The sequence below is a fragment of the Haemorhous mexicanus genome, chromosome 22, assembly GCF_027477595.1.
Source record: "Haemorhous mexicanus isolate bHaeMex1 chromosome 22, bHaeMex1.pri, whole genome shotgun sequence".
Taxonomy (NCBI): Eukaryota; Metazoa; Chordata; class Aves; order Passeriformes; family Fringillidae; genus Haemorhous; species Haemorhous mexicanus.
Window position 1 is genome coordinate 7,580,759 of NC_082362.1, and position 18,896 is coordinate 7,599,654.

At 46.1% G+C, this 18,896-nt stretch overlaps 1 protein-coding gene across 2 annotated transcripts in view; it reads left to right on the top strand.

Annotated features, from left to right (window-relative positions):
- TAOK1 (TAO kinase 1) overlaps positions 1 to 15,742 on the top strand; it is a 62,998-nt gene extending 47,256 nt beyond the window's left edge. Inside the window, exons 15-20 of one of the 2 annotated variants that reach the window (XM_059866152.1) lie at positions 403 to 531; positions 2,033 to 2,236; positions 2,728 to 2,967; positions 7,712 to 7,924; positions 9,004 to 9,186; positions 12,682 to 15,742. In XM_059866152.1, the coding sequence (XP_059722135.1) occupies positions 403 to 531; positions 2,033 to 2,236; positions 2,728 to 2,967; positions 7,712 to 7,924; positions 9,004 to 9,186; positions 12,682 to 13,143 (1,431 nt within the window). In that variant the 3' untranslated portion in view covers positions 13,144 to 15,742. The remainder of the gene's footprint in view (positions 1 to 402; positions 532 to 2,032; positions 2,237 to 2,727; positions 2,968 to 7,711; positions 7,925 to 9,003; positions 9,187 to 12,681) is intronic. The other variant, XM_059866153.1, reaches the window with a different exon arrangement.
- Positions 15,743 to 18,896: the final 3,154 nt, after the last annotated feature.

The window sequence follows — 18,896 nt, forward strand, 5'->3', positions numbered from 1 at the left end:
ATGTTCACTGTCTAGTTGTGTATGGATATGGGGGGGCTATGCTTTTAAATAATTGATAATCAAGTGGTGCTGCCTACAGCAGTTATTATAGATTTTTTGTTCATCTCTGATCTCTCAGTGGAAGGCTGAGAATATAATTTATCATAAGGTTTTGACTTTTTGAGTCAAGATTAGCTGAACAATAGGGCTGAGGGAATGTGGCAGTGGAGGAGGACTCTGCTGGGTGCCTTGATGGGATGGGGAATGAGGAGAGAGTGAGGACAAGCTCCTCTGACTTGGACTTGTCCAGAGACGTGGTGAATATTGTGGTAACTACCATGAGATCTGGGTCTTGCGGCTGAAATTGGACATGAGCTATAATCCATTGGGACTCAGACTGACTTGCTGCTGGATTTGCTGTAGGCTAAAGTGATGGCCAACGAAGAGAAGAAGTTCCAACAGCATATTCAGGCCCAGCAGAAAAAAGAATTGAACAGTTTCCTGGAGTCCCAGAAGAGAGAATATAAACTCCGTAAGGAGCAGCTGAAAGAGGTAACTCATCTCCAGTGAGAAATGTGTGATATGGTGTGAGAGTGGTGAGCATGTGAAAATAAAAGTGACACTGCACCACAGATCTTCCTTAGGATTGCAGTGAGTTCTGCATTTCATGAGCAGAGTCCTGTGTGTACTATATTTGTTTCATCTCTTTGATCTTTGACTAAGAGAATTTACTTTTCAGTTAGTTGTTGGTAACTATATGTTTATCTTGTAAAAGTACAAACCTCTCCATTGTTTAATGCTGCTTTTTAGCCAGAAACATGCAAAGTTGGCAATCCTGAGGAATGAAAAAAGTTTATGAAAGGTCATGAAGACTTTTCTCATACATTATTGTTGCAGGTAGTGGCCATTCCCTGCAGCAGTTAGTGAAGTTTCTTATCACTTAATGATATTCCTGTACAGGAGCAAGAGAACAGAGCAGTAAAGATGATCTGCATTTTTTGTAAGGAAAATACCTGTAAAGCACTATAAATTTTGATGGAGAAAGCTGTGTAATTATTTAAAAATTATTGCATTTTAGTGAAAATCAAGATCTCTCTGAAATGCAGAGAAACTGTAGCATCAAACTTCCTGATTCTTTTTGTGGAGTGACTGAAACCGTAAGCACTATAAATAATTTTTTTGAAAGAACCATTTAATGTTCAACCATCAACTTGTGTGACACAACTTTGGAACTTGCTCCAAAGGGAAATATTCCCAAACATAGGCATTTCCCAGGAGAAAAAAAAAGGCTAAAGAGCAGCAGAGCCAAGAAAGATCTAACAAAAACTACAGTAGCGTGGGCTCTCTATAATAACATAGAATCTCTTTCTAAGTGGGCAGTAGATCACAGAGCACCAAGAAACACTGATGAAATACAGAGGAGTTCTGTCTCATACTTCAGTTGAAATGTATCACAACAAGTCTTAATTACTGCATGGGCATCTCTAGTATGCAATTCAAGCAAGCAGAGTCTTTTGCCAAAGATACTTTAAGCTATGTAGTACAATTGTGGAAACTCTTTAAGTTTTACCTGTGAACTTCTTTACATTGTTTTTGTGAGTTATGGCATCTCAGTGAGCAGCTCTGCCTCGATGAGTTACTGTAAAATGGGTATGTGCTCCAATCAACCAAGACAGAAAAATTTTTCAGATGTGCTTCATGTGGCTGGAGTTCTGTTTGAACAACAGGACGTGAACACTTTCCTTCTCTCAGTCCTTTGGGAGCCTGTAAAAATGTTTACCAGGCAGTATGGCAGTACCTCCAAGGGTTTTCAGTGTCAAAATGTCTCATTTTGACATTTTCAGCTGATACATCAGTCTGGAAACTGTGAACATTAGCCAGTATTTTGGCCAGTGCAAAAAAAAAAAAAAAACCAAAAAAACTGTAGTTGAATCTGTTTGACTGTGATTTGTCTCCTGGTATTTCTTTAGTGTTCCTTACATGATGTGATGCCAGTTTGTGGCTAAAGAACTTAATATAACTATTCCACAATTAATCACCTTGCGATTATCAGGAGCTGAATGAAAACCAGAGCACTCCAAAGAAGGAAAAGCAGGAGTGGCTCTCTAAGCAGAAGGAGAACATCCAGCATTTCCAGGCAGAAGAAGAGGCCAACTTACTGAGGCGTCAGAGGCAGTACTTGGAGCTGGAGTGTCGCCGCTTCAAGAGACGGATGCTCCTGGGCCGCCATAACCTGGAGCAGGACCTGGTTCGGGAGGTAAGGGACCAGGGAACAGCCAGAGAGGAGACCTGGATGCACCTGTGGGAAGTGCATCTCACAGGAGCACCTGCAGTCCAACTCAAGTCACACAGAAGTGTTTGTTACCACATCCAAAGTGTTTTGGTAGAACAGTGGTCGGATGCTTTGCAGTATCATCTGGTCATCCCTGTGGCATCCAATGTACAGGTTAATGCCCTATTGCAGGAGGATTGTTAGGTCCAAGAAGTCATCAGACTCAACAGTTAACAGAAAATGCTAACTGTGAATCCTGTTGAGCATCTAGAACAGGAAGAAGAAAAGTGAAATGAGGAAGGAAAAATTACCGGCGGCGTTGCTGTCTGCTGCTGATAAGACCAAGAAGCCCTGTGGTCTGTCCTCAGACGCCTTGGAAGGAGAAATGCCCTTGTGAACAAAGTGAAATGTCACTTTGTCAAAGGAAATCCAAGTAAGTACAAAGAACCTAATAATTCCCTCTGTCCTCCTGCTAGGAGCTAAACAAAAGGCAGACACAGAAGGACCTGGAGCACGCCATGCTGCTGCGTCAGCACGAGTCCATGCAGGAGCTGGAGTTCCGCCATCTCAGCACCATCCAGAAGATGCGCTGCGAGCTGATCCGGCTCCAGCACCAGACCGAGCTCACCAACCAGCTGGAGTACAACAAGCGCCGCGAGCGGGAGCTGCGCCGCAAGCACGTCATGGAGGTCCGGCAGCAGCCCAAGAGCCTGAAGGTACTAGGGGGTGGAGGAGCTCTGGAGGCACTAAGGGATGTAGGAGCTCTGGAGGCACTAAAGGATGTAGGAGCTCTGAAGGTACTAAAGGATGTAGGAGCTCTGGAGGCACTAAGGGATGTAGGAGCTCTGGAGGCACTAAGGAATGTAGGAGCTCTGGAGGCACTAAGGGATGTAGGAGCTCTGCAGACACTAAAGGATGTAGGAGCTCTGAAGGTACTAAAGGATGTAGGAGCTCTGGAGGCACTAAGGGATGTAGGAGCTCTGCAGGCACTAAGGGATGTAGGAGCTCTGCAGGCACTAAGGGATGTAGGAGCTCTGAAGGCACTAAGTGGTGTAGGAGCTCTGAAGGCACTAAGGGATGTAGGAGCTCTGAAGGCACTAAGTGATGTAGGAGCTCTTCAGGCACTAAGGGGTGTAGGAGCTCTGAAGGTACTAAGGGATGTAGGAGCTCTGAAGGTACTAAGGGATGTAGGAGCTCTGAAGGTACTAAAGGGTGTAGGAGCTCTGAAGGCACTAAGGGATGTAGGAGCTCTGGAGGCACTAAGGAATGTAGGAGCTCTGGAGGCACTAAGGGGTGTAGGAGCTCTGGAGGCACTAAGGGGTGTAGGAGCTCTGGAGGCACTAAGGGATGTAGGAGCTCTGGAGGCACTAAGGAATGTAGGAGCTCTGGAGGCACTAAGGGATGTAGGAGCTCTGCAGGCACTAAAGGATGTAGGAGCTCTGAAGGTACTAAAGGATGTAGGAGCTCTGGAGGCACTAAGGGATGTAGGAGCTCTGGAGGCACTAAGGGATGTAGGAGCTCTGAAGGCACTAAGGGGTGTAGGAGCTCTGAAGGCACTAAGGGGTGTAGGAGCTCTGAAGGCACTAAGGGGTGTAGGAGCTCTGAAGGCACTAAGGGGTGTAGGAGCTCTGGAGGCACTAAGGGATGTAGGAGCTCTGGAGGCACTAAGGGATGTAGGAGCTCTGGAGGCACTAAGGGATGTAGGAGCTCTGCAGGCACTAAAGGATGTAGGAGCTCTGAAGGTACTAAAGGATGTAGGAGCTCTGGAGGCACTAAGGGATGTAGGAGCTCTGAAGGTACTAAAGGGTGTAGGAGCTCTGGAGGCACTAAGGGATGTAGGAGCTCTGGAGGCACTAAAGGATGTAGGAGCTCTGGAGGCACTAAGGGATGTAGGAGCTCTGCAGGCACCTAAAGGGTGTAGGAGCTCTGGAGGCACTAAGGGATGTAGGAGTTCTGGAGGCACTAGGGGATGTAGGAACTCCCATTTGAGCTGGTGGTAGTGGAAAAGTGGTCCATGGTGAGTGGTCCATTACAGCCCGTTTACAGTGCAAGGCCAAGGTGATTTGAAGCTGGTTAACTTGAAGAGCACCATAGTGGTGATCAGCCTTAGAGGGTATTGCAGGTAGGCCGCAGCAGCACTAGTCCCTCCTCTTCTTTGAAAAGCTCTTCTCAGCAAAGTCCCTTCCTTTCTGGGGTAGATTTAAATGCATTTAATGTTCACAGTATGCTTTTTTTTTCCCCCCTCCTACGCCATTTTCTGATCTTTCTCTCCCCCATATACAAAAATAAAATCAGTATTTCTGTAATGAAGTAGTGTCATTTAAAAACAAAATCCAAAAGCTTTGTGTTGCTGTGTGCATCAAAATGAACTTCACTCTCAGTCTTGGCTAACTCACCTGGTTAGTGTTTTTATATTAAATCTGGCATGGTGGCAAGTGGGGAGGGGGAAGAGAGAGACACCAGCCAAGTGCAGTGTCCTCAGGAAGCTCCTGGCACTGACCTTTGCTGTTTGTCTCTTCTGGGTTTCTCATGCTGCCCTTGTAGCTCTGGTGGCTGACCAGAATTATGGGGCCTCTGTGATTGAGGCTTTTAGTGTTTTTGTTTAAGCCTTCACTTCATCCGAAGAAGTCCAGTGGTTTATTTTGAAGTGTCTGAGAAGGATGTATAAGGCCTTTCACAAAGCTGCCTGGTACATTTCCTTTGAGGAGGCTGACTTCTTCTCTCCACCCTGTGTTCAGCTGTGCCAGTAACAAAATGAGTGTATGGCATACTGAGCATGGGGTTTCTTTGTTGTTCTACATCTTTCCTCTTCATGATATTTTCCATCTGACTTAGTTTTCACCACCTGCAAGTTATCTTCTTACAGAGAAAATAACCAACTTGAAAACACAACTTCAGAAAAGAAAAAATGATACCTGATTTGTCAATATTAGAATAATATTAAATAGTGAAAACCTAGCTTGTGAGAACAAGGGACCATCTGATCACTGTTGAGAATCTCCAAGGATATAGTGTATAAATAGCAGATGACTTCACAGGGAAGCTGTGCTGCACTCTGAGCTGAATAAAACTGAAGCAGCTGTATTAGGTTGATCCTTCTGAGATTAGCATGAATGAGTTCTGCCTCCCCAAGGTGATGTGGTGCAAACACGAGTAGGCAGCATGTCCGTTCTCCTTCCCTGGCAGCAGGATCTGTGGTACTTCTGTGCTGCAGGGGCTTGGCTGCCCTCTCACCTCTGCAGACTCTGCAACCCCTTCCCTTTTCCAGGGAGGACAGGGCTGGAGCGTTTTGCAGGGAGCATGGAAAGCTTGCACTTTGCTTTGCATGGCTGTTCTGTGATTAGTGGAGGATTTCAGGCTTGAGCTGTCAATCCTGCACCTTTGCGAACAGGCAATGCTAACAGCAGAGCCCTGGACAACCGTTGGGTTTGTAGCACAATCCCCTCTTTATCGAGGCTGTTCTCTAGCATTAACTCCTTCTCCTGCCTCTGACTAATGCAGGCAAGTATTCTTAATTGAATAGATAATTTGACCATTTGTTCAGTTTCTCTCCCCAGCAACGTTTTCCCTCAAGGGCACATTTCAGGCTTTCCCTTTGTTATTTAGTGAGGCCCTTTGTCCTGGAAGCAGGTTTTTAACGGTCACTGTCTGTTCTATGACAGCACCAGAAGGACCCATAACTAGAATTCACCCTTCAGTGAAAACGGCTGTTATTATTTCAAGTGTGTTAATTGTGATGCAAATACCCTCTTGCTGGTATTTCACAATACTAGGTCAAAATGATCTTGTCAGAAGTCTGACTGGAAATCTTACCCCTCCCTTCTGTTTCCTGTTGTTAAAACCTTTGGATTGGGAGCCTGTAAACAGTCTGGTGTCCAAGCAAGACTTCACAAAAAATGAGGGCAAAATAGGTTGATAGTGTTTTGCTGTGACCAGGTCCCTGATGGGAATGTGTAACCTGCTGACACTTCCCTTAAGGGCAGTGAGAAACAACCTTAAAGGTTTCCTGGAAGGAAATAACTTTCTGTGAAATTTAGAAAGGTTAAAAGTGATGCATTCCTCTTCATGATAGATGTTTTGATTTGAATGAAACCCATCTTTGTCCTGTTCTCTGCATCAGGTTAGCAAAGTGTTATTGTTGTTTTATGCAGCTAAGTGCTCTTGGGCTGGGGGTGTTGTTTGATCCCAGTGCACCTTTTGAGGTGGCTGTAAGTGCTGTGCTTATCACCTGCCCTGCTGAGCCCTGACTTGGTGCCAGGAGCAGGCAGTGGAGGGGCTGATTTGGCCATGCACAGAGATCTGCCTCACTGGTTAGATCCCAGAGCTCTTCCAACTTACTCAAACAGGAGTGGTCCTGTGCTCTGTTTGTGCCTCTAGTGCTTCAGTATTTGGCATGGTGCCTAACAATGGAAAGGCACTCATGTCTGATTTTAGTGATTTGTGTTTGTTTATTTATTTGTTTATTCTTACCATGGTGAATTTGACCCTCAATTAACCATCATCACTCATCCCTTCTGGGTTTTGCTTTGTTAGTAGTATCCCTGCCAGCCATCCCATAGAAAGATACAGAGAACTCCAGAACACCCTCATTTTCAGGATCTTGAAACACTTAATACATGTTAAACTTCATAGGCTGCTCTGAAGGCAGGTAAAAGAAAAAAAGTAATTTCTTCAAGGTCATACAGCAAAGCTGGATCCCAATACCTTTTCCAGGATTGGTGTCCCCCAACCCTATGGGCCATCACAGCTATGTCTCTAAACAATACAGAGATGTTAGCAAGTGTAAAGGGAGGAAAACTCCATTTCCAGTAATCCTCCACTGGGACTGGGGAATTGTTTTGTTTGCTAGACCAACACAATACTACTGTTTTGTGGTGTACATTTTAAAGCATCTAGTCTTTTTTGGGTTTCTTTATGAAAACCAGGCTCGTAATATCAAGGGTTAGAATACATCTTATATTCATCAAACCCTCAATGGAAAAAGCATTGCTCTTTTTTCCTGTCCTTTCCCATGCACCAGATCTGCTTCTTTTCATAACATTAAGTGCTGTTCACATATATGTGCCATACAAGCACAGTTGTGTAAGTATGGCTTTTGGTGCTAATAAATATTAGTCCTGTCCCTCAAGAACTTTTCTTGAAAAGCAGCACCCAGGACTGGATTCAGTCCAGTGACAAATGTGAAGCTCTTTGTGCAGAGACAGCTGTATTTAGGCTGGAGCTTTGTTATAAAAGTGTCTGTATCGTAATTGTTTTGCACAGTAGCAGTGTCAAAGCAGCTGCAGCAATAGTCATTGCCTCTTGTGTATTTTGCTTCCCTCCTTGCACTGTAGATGTTAATATACATTTGTGGATTCTTGAACTCATATCCTTAATGTAATCCTAAATATCCATTTGAATGGATATTTCGCTCATTTGAAACATGCTGGTTTTTTCTTTGTGTCCCCTCCATCTTTCCAGTCAAAAGAACTACAGATAAAGAAGCAGTTTCAGGATACATGCAAGATCCAAACCAGACAGTACAAAGCACTGAGAAACCATCTGCTGGAGACCACGCCAAAGAGTGAACATAAAGCTGTCCTCAAACGGCTCAAGGAGGAGCAGACCCGGAAGCTGGCTATCCTGGCTGAGCAGTATGATCACAGCATTAATGAAATGCTCTCTACACAAGCTGTGAGTCGCCTCCGAGGGACCCAGGGTTCCTCAGCCAAAGAGGGATGTTTGCATTTTAACCGCTCTGTATCCTGACAGCAGGCTTTCTGCTTCCTTGCTGCACATGCCATCCCCTGCACAGTCCTTCCTCTGTGTTTAGAAAGCAGAGTTCAAACCCAGAGGAAAGACCTACCACCCCCTCCAGGCAGGCTGAAGCTGAAGCTGCTGTTGTAGAGATGCAAAGTGATGCATCTGTGTGACCAATGAACTGCTTTTGCATGAAATGTGGCAACATAAACATCCCTGTTAGAGCATCATTACATAGTGTGCAACTGGCTGCTTAACTCATTTAGATTTTGTTGATGATACCAACCCAAGCATGTGCCACTGGTGGAAGATGCTCATTGAGTCATGGAGGAGTCCACAGTTTTGACTGTAAATCTGAGGTCAAAGTGTTGTGAAAGTTCTGTGATTCCTTCTTTAAGAGATTCCTTCTTTAAGGAATGACCACATGAGCAATGCTTCAAATCCTTGCTACAGCTTAATGTGCACTTTTCTTTGCAATTCTTGCATATTGCATCCTGCTCACATCACTTTGTACACAAATTTAACACTGTGAGGCAGGGTAGCTGGCTTCTTTTATGATGGGAAGGTTAAAAGTTCAGTATCGTGTTGCTTTTAGGTTTATTTTGTTATATCCTTGTGCCCAAAGTCCTGCATTGGCAAGGCTCTGGACCTAAGTCTCCTGGGTAGAGGTAATTGGTTAATCCAGTTGAATAGAGCAAGAGAGCTTCTCTTTGCCTCTAGCGAGAGGAGAGCTGAGGATGTTTGCACCTCCAGCAGTCTGGTCTCTGCAGTGTGGATCGTGGTTCCTGAGGCGCCACTGCTCATCAGCATCACTTGCATCAGTGCTGTGGGCTCACTGTCACCAGTCTTTGTCACTGTAGGTCCTCTGTTCAGCCAAGCCAAGTACAATAGAGACCAATTGTATTGCTAAGAAAACAATGTCCCAGCCCATTCTCCCCCTCCCCGCGGTCCTCCCTGGAGTGTCAGCAGTGGTTACCCCATGGTGAAACGTCTCTATTGTCTGTCTTTCCCAGCTGCGTTTGGATGAGGCACAGGAAGCAGAGTGCCAGGTTTTGAAGATGCAGCTGCAGCAAGAACTGGAGCTGCTGAACGCATATCAGAGTAAAATCAAGATGCAGGCAGAAGCCCAGCATGATCGGGAGCTGCGCGATCTTGAGCAGAGGGTGTCCCTCCGCCGGGCCCTCCTGGAGCAGAAGGTAAAGTGGGCATGTGAGCATCCTAAGCACACTCCATATTTCAGATCTTAAATTCCACTTATCAGTGAAAGATAAACTGCTCTTACTTTGCTGTATATAGTAACACAGATCATTTGGGTGTTTGTCTCTCTGGGGTTGAAAGCTCAGTGACACATAGACTAAACTTTCTGCCAGCTCAGGCCTCCCGTGTGAGCAGCTTCTGGCTGGGATAGAGCTGTCTGAAGTGTGCCAGAGGGGGATGTGCCTCTCTGGGCAGAAGGGAGAGAGAACTGTACTCTCTGTCTCTGAGCTGGAGATTGGCTTTCCTGGTTTATCAGAGAGCAGACATTAACAACCTAAGGCTGGGGGCTGCAGTGTCCCTATGAAATTATGTCTCTTATGAGCAAACTCAAGTAGCCAAAGCCACAGGTGTGGTGCATCTGCTGCTCCTGAGGTCTCAGCTTGTAGTTGGCTACAGGTGCTTCTTGTTAAAGTGTATTCAGGTGTATCAGGTGCTTCTTGTTAAAGTTTGCTTCAGGTGCAGTGCTAGATATGTGTGTAGAATTGTGATTGGCATACACAGACCAAGAGAAGGGAAATGCACCAAAAACTGATGAGAGGAAATAAACTGTCAGCCTTCCTCCTGCAGTTGTTTTCCCTTCGGACTTGCCCTATAAGTGTCAGCCATTGCCATTCACGGAACATTTCCCAGTTTTGTTCATCAGTGTGTAATAAATTAGGGTGATTACTCTGTGGCCTCGAGGTTCTTTACACTGAAATTCTTCTAGGGCCTAATGGATGGATGCTGGGATAGTCTACAGAGCACTGCTCCACCTCACGGCCAGCGGAGGGAGCACACGCAAGGAGGCAGCACAGTCCTGCTGGGCTTTGGTCTCTGCAAGGAGGCAATTGCTCTCAGAAAATAGATGAATTTATGAAAGCAGAGTTCCTGTGTGTCATTTGTGTGCTGTAGTTGTCTTTAGACACCACTGCTAGTTATTTTGGTCCCAGCTCCCGTCACAGCCTGGCATGGGTATGGATTTATCTGGAGGTGCATTGCCCTCTGGTGGCATGAGCAGCTCGGGGAGGAAGTGCCACGGTGAGCCAGTGCTCCCTGCTCTGTGGGAGCAGCATATATTGCACATAGTGGTAGAAGCTGCAGTGAAGCCCACGACTCAAACCCACATCAACCAATAATGTTGTAGAAGTTTTCCGTTGTGTACCAGGATAGAAGTCTCTGTGCATGGAAAACCCCTGTGGAGGATTTGGCATCAGTAATGGGGATAGAAATCTCAACAATACTATTTCATAGTGAATAAAAACAGATAAAAATATCACCTAGCATAATTTTTCATTTTGTGTCCCTATATTGCATTAGAATAGCAAAAAAATTGATGGTGCTTCAGCTTTCATAGGTTCCTGTAGCAATATGTGCAATCTTGGCACATGAAAATCACAGGTCATGCACCAGCAGTGAGACCTTGGTGGGGTTCCAGTCACTTGGCAGTGACTCAAGGGCAAACATGTGGGTCCAGAGGCAGACACATCATTCTTTAGCAGGGGTATTTTTTGGGAGGAAGGGTGATGTTCTGTTTTTGTAAGAACTAAGAGCTGTGAGTTTTCTGTTGTGGGTCCCTCAGTGATGTTACCTGGTGTTTGCTGGCATGTGCTAACTGAAGCTGGCAGCCAGAGAAAGGCAGGTATGTGCACAAGATGAATGTCTGTATTTATATGCACAAATAAATGTGTAGCCTGTGGCAAAGTCAGTCCCTGGTGTTCAATAATAAACCAGATTCCAGAAGTTAGTGTATGCATAGAAATCTGCTTCCTTTTCAGCAGGCTGCCTTTACTTTTGGTGGTGCCCAATCACCATAACTCACCAGAGCGTGTGTGTCATGTCCAGCCCTGGAGTAAGGAGGGAGTAGCCAAGCCCCATTGATGTGAAATGTTGTTTGTATTGCACCAGCAATGAGCTTGTCCCAAGAGTGTCTTTTAAAGAGTTTAGATTTAGTCATTTCCTTCCCACATGCCTCAGACACTTCATTTTCAGAGTGGTTTGAGTGATGTCACTTTAACAAAGTGGCAGGCCTTTCAGTGAAGTTCAGTTGCACCAAGCCCTGTGTGTTACACTGTCACTGAGACTGAAAATGGTGACATGCTGAAGACATTGAAAAAGGAGGATTCTCCTTAGCAGGACAGGAAAAAAAAAAAAAGCAGAGCATTTTAAAGAGCTAATGTTACAGAAGGTTCCTTCTTCCTCCACTGCCTTTGTGGCTTTCAGCAAGAATAGTGAGCAGGGCTGCTCAGTGCACAGTTTGTCACTCACCTAGAGTAACAGGCAAGTGGAGAAGGAGTTTCTGAAAGCCCCAAATGGCTCAGGAGATGACTCATGCTGGAGCAGATTGTTTCCTCAATTCCAGATGAAATTGCTTTGCATATTCCCTGACTCAGGCAAGAGAGTGCGTACAAGTACAAGGCTCTGCCTGGTGCCTTCAGCACAGACCCAGATAACACCTCTTGGCCATGTTGCTGCTGTCAGCAGGGAGATGCCAGTGAGCTGTGCTGAAAGTCTTGGCTCCTGCTTTTTCCCCATTTGGTCTTTTTCACTGAGGCCAAAAGAAGCTTTTTCAGTGCTGGCAAGAAGATAATGGGTTCTGGTTCTCCACCTGACTGCAAAGATTTCAATAAAAAAGGCTTTCATCCCTGTCTGATGGGTGTCAAGAGGCCATAGTCCTATGTTTTCAGTACTCATAGTGCTGATCCCAGTGCCCCTACCAAAGTAGTCTTGGAAACCAATTTGGAACAGTCTTATGGGGGAGAAATTGGAGTTGCCAGCTTGCATATCATCCAGCTAATAATCTGCCACACAACTCAAACAGCACTGCCTATGTCCTTCAGCCACACACCCTGGAAAAAGTATCAGGGCAGTGAAATACGAGGAAACCAAATTAGGAAAGGGGTGGTAGATAGGAGGTGATAAATACATGAGCTAAGAAAATCTGGCCAGTGAACATTAGAGAGGAAGCTGAATGTGGGCTCGTGCATTGAATCCTAGGGAAAACAGCAGTCGTCATCATAATCATCATTAGATTCAGCTACAAACAGTGAAGGTCATCATAAGCTGTGTTGGCAGGCTGTACCTGAAGGTGCTTTCCCAGTAGGCATCTATGGAAGCTGTAGACTTTCCTATATCTCAGAAGATTAATGTATGTCAGGCTGTTGATATCACTGCAGACTTCAGATTCGCATCCCTCAAATTTCATGTGTTCACCAGGGAACAGGGACCAACACCCTCCAACTGGTGTTCACCATGCTCTGGGCTGTGTGGGTCTTTGAGACTTAACCTTTAAAAAATTCACCCTTTTGTATTCAGAACAGACTGTGTGTCCACAGACATCTGATCTAGAGCCAGTTTCCTGCACAAATGCAGGAAAAAGTCCCTCAGTAGCTGTTACAGGTCCTCCAGAGGCTGTGCCAGTCCTGCTGCTACATTCTGTCTCTTTTTTTCCTTCCTAGATTGAGGAGGAGATGCTGGCATTGCAGAACGAGCGCACGGAGCGGATACGAAGCCTGCTGGAGCGTCAAGCTCGCGAGATCGAAGCCTTTGACTCAGAAAGCATGAGGCTAGGTTTTAGTAATATGGTTCTTTCTAATCTCTCCCCCGAGGCGTTCAGCCACAGCTACCCGGGAGCTTCTGGCTGGTCCCACAATCCTACTGGGGGTGCAGGACCTCACTGGGGTCATCCCATGGGTGGCCCACCGCAAGCTTGGGGCCATCCAATGCAAGGTGGACCTCAGCCATGGGGTCACCCCTCGGGGCCCATGCAGGGGGTACCTCGAAGTAGTGCTATAGGGGTCCGCAACAGCCCCCAGGCTCTGAGGCGGACAGCTTCTGGGGGACGGACGGAGCAGGGCATGAGCAGGAGCACAAGTGTTACTTCACAAATATCCAATGGTTCACACATGTCTTATACATAACTTAAACAATAACTGAGGGTGGCAATTCCACTGGAGCTGTCTGCCAACAGAAACTGCCTACAGACACCAGCCCAGCAGCCTCCTCAGTGCGGTGCTGACGTGTGGAAGCTGGGTGCACATGGAATATTGTATTCATTTTGTAAAGCATTACGTTTTGTGTTTACTAACTGGGATGTCATAGTATTTGGCTGCAGGGTTTTGGGGGGTGGTTTTTGGTTTTTTGTTTTGCTGGTTATTTTTGTTGTTTTTTTTTTTGGTTTTTTGTTTTGGTTTTTTTTTTTTTTTACGTTTTGGAGGGGTCTTGGGAGGGCATCTGAGAAATATATGCAATTAGTCAGAAGAGTTGGCTGGTGGTCATCACACTGACAGGACAGAAGGGCCTCAGACTGCCCTCATCATGCCATCCGTGTAGGAAGTCTGAGGGAGAGTGGAGACCTCTTCCCATGTCCATGAATTTCGATCTGCCACCCTGCAAAAACCAGGCAAGCTGCCTTTAAACCAACATCCAGGGGAGGAACAGCTGGATCTTCTGTTCCATTTTTGTCATTAAATTGGATAAATTTCTAGGGTATTGCCTCTGCCAAGAGGCATTTTCAAAGAGTTGTAGGTGAGGAAGAAGGTGAGAAGAGAGGCCAAGACACACCAGGGCTCAACAGGGCCCTTCTACCCAAGTGCGCGCTCCGTGTTGTGTAAGAAGTGACGTTCTGTCAGAAGGCACTGGTCAGCTTCCCGAGAACTCTGTAGGTAAACCTGTCTGGGGGAACAGGCTAGGAATGTTTGAAATGGTCTATCTGCTTTGGCACTCCCTGACTGTGCTGCTGGTAGCTCAGATGAGGTTAGGCAGAGGAGCATAAGTAATGCACTTGTACAGCTAATACTGTGACATCTCATTTTAGCTAAGCATCAGAATAATTCTTGGAGCCCAGCGTAGTCCTTTTTGCTCCATTCAGAAATGTTTAGACTTTCAGCCAATCAGTCTCAAATGCCAGAGGTGTTTTGAAGGATGCCATAGTCACAAAATGCCATTGATCGGGTTTTTCATTTTTACACTACATCCACCAATTTATTACCTTTTTGGCTTGTTGCAATTTCCTGTTTACATGTAGCGTGTAGCCAACTGTTGAAATGTTTAGTTGCCATGGTGTACCAGGAGGAGCTGAGCCAATGACTCTTTCCCAGCTGATGACTAACCCACATCACCACTGTAGATCTTGCTGCATGTGAGGCTCCTTTTTTATTATTTTCATTGCTGCAATACTTCACAACTTTTTCAGTCCCTAGAGATGCTGTGATATTTCGGCAGCGTATCACACCATGTGAGAAGGCACTACTTCCAGAGGGCTCACTGGAGCTGCTGTACTACTGAAAGGAAACAAAGGAGGTTGTGAAATCCATACAGTGATAAAAGGTCAGGGAGTCTTAAAACTGAATTACTTTGTTGGCATCGTGTCATCCCATAGTGCTGGGAACCAGAGATGCCCGCATGCTCTCGTGCCAGTGCCAGGATGGTCTCGGTCAGCCAGGACTGTGAGAAGAGCAGGTAGATGAAGTTTGGTTTGAGGCAAAGGTTTCCCTCTTGGGGACTGACCAGCCAGGGTTCTTTGTAAATGTTTTTCCTTGCACACTAATCATCTTGAAGAAAACACTAGCTGCTAACTCTAGGATTTGCCTTTAATATGTTTATAGGGCTCAAAAGCGAGGTTTTCCGAATGTGTTTGTCCACGTGACATATTTATATAGTAAATAGTGTCTCGCTGCTGTTCAGTACTCGGCAGGGCAGCGTTCTTTCATTAGCTAAATTAACATCCACTCCCAATCCTCAACTCTCTGCCAGTGTCTGGTGAGTCCAGCTGGGATTTCTAGCATTGTGATGTAGCGTATCATTCTAATTGAAGATGGAAACTCTACCAAAACATGTTTGAGCAGCCCCTTTGTAAGGAGTTTTGTTGTACTAACAGTTGACAGAAGTCTGGGAGGAGGTGTGGGTCCCATGGAGGTGCCTCTGGATGCTCCTGGGGGCAAGTGGTGACTGTGAATTGTCCTGTCCTTTCCTCTGCTATGTTTTTATGTGGAATTGAATGTTTTGGGGTCACTCTTTTGCATTGCAGTGTTGTTGAAACAAAGCAAAACTAATTTAGGAGAGGTACCTGTGTTTCCTTAGGTTTGGAAGGAGAGACAAAACCAAAATGAAAGGCCAAAATTGTATTGGGGTTCACCATGTGATTGTGGAGAGTGTGCCCAGAGCATGGTGCTAACACAGCATTTTGAGTTCAGCTCCTCTATCTCAAACAGCAGCAGCTACAGTGGAGACAGGCTCTACCTGCAAGTTCAGTGGGTTCATTCTTCTGCTTCTGTTATGGTTTGAATTTGGTCAAAGTCTCTGGCTTAAATTGAGCTACTTCAACAGAATTCTCTCAACACATCTATTTGTGTAATGTCAAGCATGACTGAATGCTGAATCCAAATGATGGCTATCCCATATTGGCTTTTTTGTATTCAAAAAGAATTGTGTAGTAACCATTTTTACATGTATATCATGTGCAGACCTGGACTATTCCAACAAGTTAATATTTTAATTAAAATAGTTTGCAAAAACTGATTCAGATCAACTGGTCTAAATGTGTGTGTCCCTGTGTGTACGTGGGGGAAGAAAAGCTGTCCCAAAACTGCCTGATCTCGAGAGGAAGCACCTCATTACACAGCTGTAGCCAGAGGAACTCAGGGTCAGGCTGTGCCTTGGACGTATTTGAGGAGGCCCTTGGTGTTGAGAATTTTAATGTATCTCAGGTTTATTTCTGAGATACATGAACAACTGTGCACTAGAGAGATGCAAACACTCTCTGAATCAGTTTGCAAACTCTTATTTTTAAAAGTAAAGCGTTTTTAAAAGTAAGGCAAATTGCTCCATGTTGTGCTCATTGCAGTCATGCCCTAACTCGGTTTTAAAATTACTGTAACTGTAAATTGTGGAAACTACTCCAGTACCTCAGCAAAGATGTTCTCTTACATCTCTTATGTTCATATTTAACACTGGGGAAGTCTTCTGTGTGGACTACTTGCAAACTTTATTGCGGTATTTTTAAATCACCAGCTTGACCCCTGAAATCTCTTCTCTGTGGTTATTTTTCTCTCCCCTCTGCAAAGACCTGAAGTTCTGGTGTAGCTTAGCCCAGAGATGGAAAAAAAAACAGAGTAGCCAGCATTTTTACCTCTTTCTGATTCAAATTTCCTTTGATTTTGTTTAAAATCAGTGTAAGGGACCACATTTTCCTTGTTTTCCATGGTCCCAGGGAGCCAGCAGCCACCTCTCCCTTCCATGTTGAATATTACGTGCTTTCTTCCTTGGATGCAGCACTGAAACGGAGGCCACAGCTCTGTTTCACCTGCATTCCCTCCAAGCCTTTGAACTTCAATGAGGTTGAACAACTAAATACATGGTGTGATACCAAACTTTCCACAGAAAAATTCCCTGCAGCCATTACTTGCCTGGCTTGGGGCCAGGCTGGCATCGCTCTGTGTCCCACCCAGCCCTCCTGCGCCGGAAGAACGGGCACTGCACACTCGCTGTGACCTGCACGGGGGTGCAGCCAGGGCAGTCCTGGGGCTGTGCTGTTGTTTAAACCCCCAGGACCCCTCGCCTCCAGGCTCCCAGCCCCTCGACCCTGCTTACGTGCCATTTCTTGAGAGGCAATAAATCCTATCGTACCACTGTCTACCATTACTCTGTTGAAAACGCACATCTCTCTGGATATATATATGGTATCTCATTTGTATATATTTATATACTCTGTATGTACGTGTGTGTGGGTATAGGTGCACACACACCTCATGCTGTGCATTTCTGTCAGGGCACTTCAGTTCTGCTGTTCTTTAGCGCTCCTGTTTCTGAGCAAAAGCAACCCCTCAGCAGGGCTCTCAGGGCGAGGGCACAGACGTGGCACAGGCTGTGCTAGGGCTGAACCCTCGCTGAAGTGCAGCCCTGGTAATTGCAGCTTGCTTTTTCTGGGGCATGAGAGGGTAGGTAGCTGCTGTGGGTGTGCTTTGAAGGAGAGGAGGGAGCTTCATGAGGGTACCAGAAAGTCACAAGGCAGCAGAGAAGAAAACAAGATGGTTTAGCGATAGGCAAGCAGTGGAGGCAATGTAGGGATCTGCTGGGGAGGCGGCGAGTGGGCCGGTGAAGTGCTCAGCAGGCTGAGCTCAGAGTCCCCAGCTGCGTCTCACCACAAAAGATCACAAGCCCGGCACGGTCTTGGCTCGCTGCACCAGCACTGGCTTTTGGCATTCCTGAGGTGGAGCCGCCGCTAGCTCTGAACACTGACTGCCTTGGCGTGTGTCTGATACCTGGAGGTTCTTAGGTTGTGTGGAGAGGCAAAAGAGAAGCTAAATTGGAAGATTTAAGTACACGTGTGTGTACCTATAGACTTACGGTCTGTACATCCATATATACACACAGAGATGCTCGTGGTCCATTCTTTATTCTGCTTAGGCCCGTGTGCTTCGTCACTCAAGTCCAGCCAGCTGTGGACAGCCTCGTTCCTCTCCTGGGTGCTTGCTCTGCAGTTCTAGTAAATCTTGCCCTGGTCTTTATCATAGTAGAGGGGTGAGTGCCATGCTGGACACCACCAGCTCCTCAAGCTGTGAAGACCCTTCTGACCTTCTCCTTTGTCCTCTACAGACCCCATCTTAGGGAGGCATTTGACAGTTCAGGGGATAAGCGGTTCTTGCATGTGTCAGGTCACGCATTTTCCCCAAGGACACCCCGCCAGCTCAGCAGAATGCCAACCCTGGCCTCTCTTTGTGCTACCAGAGAATTCAGAGGCAATATTCCCCCTGTCCCTTTTGGAAGGTCTCTTGCAAGTTTTTATAAGAGAGACTCAGGTTTGGTTGGGTCATTCTTACCCTTTTCCCAAGGAGTAGTGTTGTCTTTACCTGTATTCCTGCCTGTAGGATGTTCCCATGCCAGTGCTGGCCCACAGTAAGCCCAGAACTATGTGCCAAGGACAGAGGAGCAGTGGATCCCCAGGCAGGGATGCTGGTCCTTCTGCTGTGGTTGTTTGAGTTTGCACTTGTACAAATCAGTTGAGCCGAAGTCTTTTGATGACTGTATGTCAGGCGCTTTGGAGGGTTGGGGCTTGCTGTTTACAGCCAGAAAATAAGAAAACCTGATAGATCTAGTGGTTTTAGTAAACATCACCCCACCAGGGAGCAGTGGCAGCAGATAACCCAGGTTCCTGTTGCACAATGAAGTTCAGCCAATTGGGGCTGTGATGCTGCCTGTTGCATCCCTGCCCCCTCCTCCAGGGGAAGGAAGGCCCTTTGTCAGCTAGAGAGGGACTTAGTAAATTGGATTTGCCAGCAAACAAGCACCTTAATCACTGAGCTGTGGGTCTCAATACTTGCACTTCACCTGAAGGCTCCCTGGTGGGGAGAAGGCAGTTTGGTTCATGACCATTGGCTCTGCACCTGCCTGGCATCCTCAAAACACCCTCAAGCCATGTCCTAGGGAAAATAAGACCCCAATTCCAGCTCCCACTCTCCTTGCTTTCTCTGAGTGCACACAGTGAGACCAGGAACCAGGAGGGCCGAGCCTTGCCCCCATGGATGTGAACAAACCCTGGGGGGAAACTTCTCCCCACCTCGCCCCTCCGGCCCCCTGCCCCGCTCCCCACCCTTGAGTACGGGTACCTCAGAACATGCACAGTTTGAATTTTCACTGACAATTAGTTTAATTATTGTCAGTGAAAAGAATTGTA